The following is an 8,555-nucleotide window of genomic DNA, read 5'->3' as shown; positions in this document are numbered from 1 at the left end:
ACTATACTTACACATACACCGCCAATTCACCATGATGAGATTTCTGTTGATCAGATTATCCATAATTTAACTAACGAATTATCAAAAAAAAATTATTCATAATTAATATTCTCCAAGGTAATTGTCCAAACAAAGAAAATAACCTTCCTAGGCACCATCAAATCTAATCTACCGCCATGCTTTGACTTCCTAATTCCTACACAATACATCATTCCTATTAGTCACTGGCTTGTTCCTATATAGGAACTCCAAAATAGAATAGACTGTTTTTAATTCTCAATCTTGCTGCACATGAATATACAGTAACATCTTTATATGCTACGATTAATAAAAATGGTTTAGGAACATCATTCCAGAAAAAAGTTACTCCCACTGTCCCACATTTCTTTCGCATACTTTCTCATATATCTCAAGTATTTCCCTTTTTATTTCTGATTTTTTTTTTTTAATTTAAATATAATTGCATGAAAAAGCTGACAGTGAGGGTTAAGTTCTGGCATCCTTGGATCAAAAACAAAAGGCTCAGACTGCTCTGTAGGATGTGTAACGTATGAGGTTAATTATTGAATACACACACACAAGCAGAAAAAATATGGTTGCACTATATTAAAGGATCAAATTCAAAGCTTCCAATTTCCAATAAAGATTTAGACTTTGTACAATTAGTTCAAGGAAATACAATCAACTAAAAGAGAAATTAGCATTGTGAATAAACATTCATTTACATATATATCATCCCTATTTGTTTTCATTTCCTCCCTTTAGAATTAGAGGTGAAGGTACTACCAACGCAAAAATTAAAAAGAGATGCACTTTTAATACCTGTCCCATTAACTTCAACAACCACAAAATAACAAGTGAAATACGTGGTTAGTATGGAGTGAGTAACAATGTCTGCCATTTATAGAGCTCTACAATAGTCACCTATGCAAGTGCCAGTCCAATTCCCTGTACATCACCTCTTGTTTCTACCGCTGGAGATTCAACCGTTGGCTGCAAGAACCGGGTATAGTGGAACTCAACTTGTAGCCTGTGATGAAGAGGAGCCGATTTGATCAACCCCTTCTTGATATCAGCCTCTAATTCCCTTATGGGAATTGCAGCCAAGAAGCTCTTAATGTACTCCTTGCATGATTCCTTCCCTCTACACACAATCTCATCTTCTCTCACACTGTCTTCTGAATCATTAGACTGGAGTACCATAGTCCCCTCTGTGGAAGTTTCCTTGCAGCTATCACTGGCAGGTTTTCCATCTGATTCTTGACTCTCACTAGGTAATCGAACAATTATTGTGTCTTTATCAAATTTCAGAACATATGCCTGGTTGCACCCTTCATAAAGCCTCTCCCCCAGGGTGTCAATGATATAATAAGCATTCTGCTCAACCTTTAGGACAAAGAAGTGGTCATTCCAACAGACAATGTAGACCAAAGGGTCACCATTGCTAGGGCAATTTGATGCAGCAAGGCTGATCTCATCCCAAATGCTGTCAATGGACATGGCACCATGAAGGAAATCAAAACCCCCCTCTTCCAGTCCATCTGGATGGAAGAATCCTATAAAGGACTTTTCTGGAACTACAGAAAGAGGACGAATTTTAGCTTGGAGAATGGTCTCAAGATCAAAGTGTTTGTCAGGGAATTGCTCTATGAAGACCTCATTCTCACAAAGATTTCTCCATTCTAATGATCCATCTCTAATCAGGCTGTCAAATTCAGACTTGATCGGCATCTCATCTTGGTTGGAATGCAACCAATCAGCAATGACTGCAAATAAGTCCCTCAATCTCATTGCACAATCCAATGGGGAGCTTGAAACAATTCATGGTATAGGTGGGGATAGCTTGAACCACTGTTTTAATTAGGATTTCTCTACCGGCTTAAGAGAGTAGTTTTTCTTCCCACCCTTGAAGTTTTCTCCATACATGCTTCTTGATGTAATTGAAGCTAGCCTTTTTGTTCCTCCTCACTAGAGATGGCAAACCCAAATATTTCTCATAATTCCGAATCTCCACCACTCCCAAAGTATTTTTGATCACCAATCTCCACTCTTCACTAGTGGACTTGTTAAAGAAGATGGTGGTTTTTGCCTTGTTAATTTGTTGACCTGAGCTCGACTCATAGACTTGTAAAACATCCAAAATATTTTGGCACTCCTCAGTATTGGACCTACAAAACAGCAAACTATCATCTACAAATAAAAAGTGAGTAAATGAGGGGCTTCTCCTACCAAGGGAAAAGCCATGAATGTCTCCTCTCAAGGCCGATTGGATGAGTAAGCCACGGAGCCCTTTCGTGCTTAATAGAAATAGGAATGGTGAGAGGGGATCGCCTTGCCTTATACCCCTTGTTGGCCTTAAGGTAATGTGACTACATGAATCTAAAATTATAGTAACGTAACATTACACCTTAAGGTAAAATCAAGCGAACCAAATGCCCTCGAAATGCAAAGCTACACCATGAAACTCACTCAAACCTCCCTAGATGGAAAATTTTAGTATAATCGAGTCAAATCATACACTCCCAAAGTAAAATAAGTTAGCAATTAAGGAATGAATTCCTACCTTCCCTATCCCATTATCTATCTACTGAAAAATTAAGGAATGAATTAATAGATGATTAACAATCTCACAACTATACTTACACATACACCGCCAATTCACCATGATGAGATTTCTGTTGATCAGATTATCCATAATTTAACTAACGAATTATCAAAAAAAAATTATTCATAATTAATATTCTCCAAGGTAATTGTCCAAACAAAGAAAATAACCTTCCTAGGCACTATCAAATCTAATCTACCGCCATGCTTTGACTTCCTAATTCCTACACAATACATCATTCCTATTAATCACTGGCATGTTCCTATATAGGAACTCCAAAATAGAATAGACTGTTTTTAATTCTCAATCTTGCTGCACATGAATATACAGTAACATCTTTATATGCTACGATTAATAAAAATGGTTTAGGAACATCATTCCAGAAAAAAGTTACTCCCACTGTCCCACATTTCTTTCGCATACTTTCTCATATATCTCAAGTATTTCCCTTTTTATTTCTGATTTTTTTTTTTTAATTTAAATATAATTGCATGAAAAAGCTGACAGTGAGGGTTAAGTTCTGGCATCCTTGGATCAAAAACAAAAGGCTCAGACTGCTCTGTAGGATGTGTAACGTATGAGGTTAATTATTGAATACACACACACAAGCAGAAAAAATATGGTTGCACTATATTAAAGGATCAAATTCAAAGCTTCCAATTTCCAATAAAGATTTAGACTTTGTACAATTAGTTCAAGGAAATACAATCAACTAAAAGAGAAATTAGCATTGTGAATAAACATTCATTTACATATATATCATCCCTATTTGTTTTCATTTCCTCCCTTTAGAATTAGAGGTGAAGGTACTACCAACGCAAAAATTAAAAAGAGATGCACTTTTAATACCTGTCCCATTAACTTCAACAACCACAAAATAACAAGTGAAATACGTGGTTAGTATGGAGTGAGTAACAATGTCTGCCATTTATAGAGCTCTACAATAGTCACCTATGCAAGTGCCAGTCCAATTCCCTGTACATCACCTCTTGTTTCTACCACTGGAGATTCAACCGTTGGCTGCAAGAACGGGTATAGTGGAACTCAACTTGTAGCCTGTGATGAAGAGGAGCCGATTTGATCAACCCCTTCTTGATATCAGCCTCTAATTCCCTTATGGGAATTGCAGCCAAGAAGCTCTTAATGTACTCCTTGCATGATTCCTTCCCTCTACACACAATCTCATCTTCTCTCACACTGTCTTCTGAATCATTAGACTGGAGTACCATAGTCCCCTCTGTGGAAGTTTCCTTGCAGCTATCACTGGCAGGTTTTCCATCTGATTCTTGACTCTCACTAGGTAATCGAACAATTATTGTGTCTTTATCAAATTTCAGAACATATGCCTGGTTGCACCCTTCATAAAGCCTCTCCCCCAGGGTGTCAATGATATAATAAGCATTCTGCTCAACCTTTAGGACAAAGAAGTGGTCATTCCAACAGACAATGTAGACCAAAGGGTCACCATTGCTAGGGCAATTTGATGCAGCAAGGCTGATCTCATCCCAAATGCTGTCAATGGACATGGCACCATGAAGGAAATCAAAACCCCCCTCTTCCAGTCCATCTGGATGGAAGAATCCTATAAAGGACTTTTCTGGAACTACAGAAAGAGGACGAATTTTAGCTTGGAGAATGGTCTCAAGATCAAAGTGTTTGTCAGGGAATTGCTCTATGAAGACCTCATTCTCACAAAGATTTCTCCATTCTAATGATCCATCTCTAATCAGGCTGTCAAATTCAGACTTGATCGGCATCTCATCTTGGTTGGAATGCAACCAATCAGCAATGACTGCAACCAGAGCTGTACATGCACTCTCCCCAGCAGCCCGTTCACTCCTTTGATCAATTGAAGCAAAAAAGACTTGAGTTTGGAGCTTCAATTGTCTGTCACGGCTGGTTACTTCCTTACTCTCCCAACTACCTACAGCAAATTTGTCATCACCAAATTCAGATATTGATGATCCATCAGTACTGAACCCGTCTTCGGTCTTTTGCCACTGCCATGAAAAGAAAATGGCATTAGTTATATTTAAAAGTTCATATAATTTATTTTAAGAGAAGGGTAACACAGGGGAAGAATTGGGGAGAGACAGTGACTACTAGTACTACAACCGCTGCTGCTGAAAAAAAGGGTGAAGCAAAGGGTTTGATACCTACCCCAAAACTGGAATCATCAGAAGAGCTAAGCTGCCTACGATCATGATCAATATCATCCCCACCCTCTTCACCATAATGCTTTTTCAGAAGAGGCTCCCCCGCTTTGGCTTTAGTAGACCTGAAGCTCAGTTTTCTCTTCCTCCAAGAAAGGATATTGCGTTTTGAACTTGACCTCAGGATCTGTTCAGAGGTTAATGCATGTGCGTTCTCAATATCATAGCATCCCACAGTCAATTTACGGTTGCTGTAATAGATCAAGCATTCATCTTGACCATTGTTTATCATATTGAAGGATACTATTCCTCCAGCACAGTTTGCTGAGGCCAAAGTTTCATAACTGAATGGCTGCCTAATGCTGCAATCATCCTTAATCTCCTCTGATTGCCCCTCAGCATCACCATCATCATGTGAATCTGTGTCAACGGGATAATTGTACTCAGCATCCGCACTTCTTTCAGAGCACCTGCCATCACTGCCCTCTTCTTCACGGCTAGCCTTCTTTGCTCTTCCTGCTGAAACATAATCTGTAAAGAGTTTCACTTTTCTCAGTCCAGCTTTAAGGGCAGAGAACTCGTCTTTCTCACTTGAGTGGGCTTCTGCATAAAAAGGTGACAGTGGAAGGCACACTATTGATCTCTGCACTGCATCTGACAGTTCTTGGGCACTTATCAATTCCAATACACTGAGAGATAACTGCATTATAGATAAACTTGGGATGAGACAAACAAATTTCCCAGATGCAAAGGGACATTTAGAAAAGAGATAAATGATAACAGAAAATCACATAGAAATCCCAAGGAAAAAATAATACAAGGCACTTACAGAGAGTGACGGACTACATTCACTAGTTTCAACAGGAACTTTGACAGAAAGATTGATTTGAATCTCCTTTCCATCAGCTGAAGAAGCATATTCTGCTAAGTTTAATGGTACAGTTCCAACAACAGGAACCCTGTTCCTGGACTCTTCGTTTACACCCTAAATTTGAACAAAATGAATTGAAACACTGATATCAACAACAAACCAATTATCCAGGAACAATGAACTACACCAAAATTAGTCAGTGACTTTCCTGATAAGGAATTGAATATTAAAATTGTTTTTTACCCTTTTTTCCATATCCATTTATCACAAGTTCATTAGAAATTCTTGTTCTCTGATCATATTATTAAAAATAAACAATAATTTTGGGGAACTATATCGGAAGGGAAAGCAAAGAAAAATATTATTGTTGACAATAGAAAAAGTAAAGAGTTAATATCAATCTCTTTAATTAGCATTTTTTTTCACCCTTTATTTATATATATTGTTTTGGAGAGTGTTGCTGGGGGAGGAGGGTTTGACTTTGATAACCTTTTTTTTTTTTTTTGGGTGAATTTCTTACTAGTCACCAACCATTTTCTTCCCAGAAAAAACAATGTTGTGAATTACAAAATTCACGAGAACCCATTCAGAATATCTATACAAAAATCAAAGGCCTTCATTAATGACCATTGGCACACCTCAACAGCCTTAGATTGCAAATAAGACATTCTAAGTTTGAATCCCCAGAATCCAGAAATGGGACATATCACTTGGAAAGAGTAAAGAGAAACAGAACAAAATAAAATAAAATATATTTAGAATCACAAGAACCTATCCACCCTTACCAAAACCCAAAACAAGAAAATTTGGAAAGACCAAGGCACTACAGCTATTAAACATGAATTTAACTAACAGAATTTATATTCCAAGAAAAAAAAGAAGCAAACAAACCCAGAAATTCTGTATGCCATCAAGAGTCAACCCTTCAGAAAACCAAAAAAAGAAACAATATTATGAATTACTTCCAAACTCATCCAAATTCCAAAGCCTAAGAAGAATTGTTACATAATAAATAAATAAAATACTAAAACCAAAAAAAAAAATCAAGAAAGAAAGAAAGAAGAATCATAATCAAAGATGAGAAACTCACATTGAACACTGTAAATGAGACCTCCCATGGATTAAAGACACCCTCCTTATAGTAGGAGAAACTACACACACTCTGAAACTTCTCGTTCCATTCCACCACCCCATCATCTCTAACACCCACATTTTTTGTTAAATTTTTCTTCACAGAGCGCCTAAGTGAGCCCAAAGCTATACCCTTCTGACCTTTCCACTTAATCTCACACCCCAACATATTCTCACCCTCAGATTGTGCTAATCTTAAACCTTCCAGCCGTCGAATAACAATTATTACCTCGAATTTCTTCGAGTGGAATGGTGGCCATGAAGGCCACCTTATTAGCTTCACCACCATTGGGTTTTGTAAAGAACCAAAATTTAAGGAATTTGAAGAAGTGGGTGTTGGAGTTTTTTGGTGTAGATAATAGTGAGGATTTTGTTGTAAGAGAGTTGGAGACTTTTGAGGAAATGGGTGTTGTAGAAACAGAAACACACATAAATAAAGATTCTGAGACGGTTTGAATTTGGAAATGAAGGTAGGATTAAAAGGTGGGAGTTATTTTGAGAGAGAGATAATGACAACTGGAATTTGAAAGTTGAAGGAAGATTCAAGGAGAGAATTAAGGAAGAGATAGTAGCAACATGTATTTATATAACTGGAATATGCTAAACATTGCTTTTGCTAACTAAGTAAAACAATTTTGAGAGAGAGAGAGAGAGAGAGAGAGAGAAAAGCCGGCTTGGCTGTAAATTGAAATCTACCTAAGAACCAACGTCTCTGTTTCATAGTTCCAACTAGAAAGTAGTTTTGGCACGTGTGTGATGTGTCCTCCTTCACTTTGCTGTTGTTAATTATTATCTCTCAATGTCAACCCTGTCACAAACTCACATCACAATGCTTCATTTCTCTCTCTCTCTCTCTGGATTCTGGTTGTTTGTACTTTTTTTTTTTTTTTTGTTGAACTGGTTGTTTGTACTTTGGACTTTCACTGACCATTCAAGTTTATTTTCCCAAAATATATTCCCTATTCTTAGATAAAAATCTTTTTTTTTTCTATTTTAATAAATTATTTCTGAAAATATCCACTTCTAATTATTTACTCTACACTCTGTTTTATTAAAATATTTTTTTTATTTAATTTTTTTTTTACTATTTCTTGCACTTTTCAAAATATTAAGAGTTCATTTTAGAAATAATAACCTGTATTGGTGGAAATAGAATGTATTGGAATAATTATTCCTATTAATATGTTTGGTTAAGAAATAGAAATTAAACCACAAATTTATATATTTGAAAACATAATAACTTTATAATTACTATTATTTTTGTTATCCACATAGAGATTGTTTGTATTTTTATAAATTTGATAATTTCAATAGATAATAAATATACTAAAAAATATCTATAAAGATCAAAACATATTATAAAGGATAAGCATGTCATTATAGAATCTATTACAGCATACAAAACATTTTCTCAAAAATAAAAATAAAAATTACAGCTTGCAATACATGACTTCATTTTCATTTTCTTTTTCTTTTTCTTTTTTTATTACCAAAAGTGTTAAGGAGTATATTGTTCTTATCGTTATGATGCTATTTTAAAGGATGTATAAAAAAGTCAATGTGGGATTTTTAGAGGGTTGGTTCCCTAAATTGGTCCCTTATTCTATTTTAAGCAACCAAAATGAATACCGGTTACTTTTTCTGTATACCTAAAATCTTTTTTTTTCTTTTTCTCTTTTTTTTTTTTTTTTTTTGAGATGATGTATGCCTAACATCTTGAATGCCCTTGTACAGGCGACTGTACTGAATGAATATTTTGGAATACATGATCTCAAATATTTTGGAATACAATTTA

General features: G+C 35.9%; 1 protein-coding gene across 3 annotated transcripts; it reads right to left on the bottom strand.

The window, feature by feature from the left end:
• Positions 1-602: 602 nt before the first annotated feature.
• On the bottom strand, positions 603-7,567 carry LOC111984227 (uncharacterized). 3 transcript variants are annotated; one of them, XM_065772793.1, is made up of 5 exons: positions 6,720-7,567; positions 5,588-5,743; positions 4,766-5,458; positions 3,870-4,605; positions 603-1,160 (listed from the first exon to the last, which is right to left on the bottom strand). In XM_065772793.1, the coding sequence occupies exons 1-5, from the start codon at positions 7,047-7,049 to the stop codon at positions 925-927; spliced, it is 2,151 nt and encodes a 716-aa protein (XP_065628865.1). In that variant the 5' UTR covers positions 7,050-7,567; the 3' UTR covers positions 603-924. The 3 variants fall into 3 exon arrangements, with proteins under 3 accessions (XP_065628865.1, XP_065628866.1, XP_065628864.1); XM_065772794.1 differs by having other exon boundaries at positions 603-1,541; positions 4,155-4,605; positions 6,720-7,563; XM_065772792.1 differs by lacking the exon at positions 603-1,160 and adding an exon at positions 6,521-6,552 and having other exon boundaries at positions 3,235-4,605; positions 6,720-6,858.
• Positions 7,568-8,555: the final 988 nt, after the last annotated feature.

Source organism: Quercus suber, unplaced genomic scaffold, assembly GCF_002906115.3.
Source record: "Quercus suber isolate HL8 unplaced genomic scaffold, Cork oak 2.0 scaffold_64, whole genome shotgun sequence".
In the NCBI taxonomy this organism is placed as follows: domain Eukaryota; kingdom Viridiplantae; phylum Streptophyta; class Magnoliopsida; order Fagales; family Fagaceae; genus Quercus; species Quercus suber.
The sequence above is the reverse complement of the archived record's forward strand: the minus strand, read 5'-3'. Positions and strand labels throughout refer to the sequence as shown.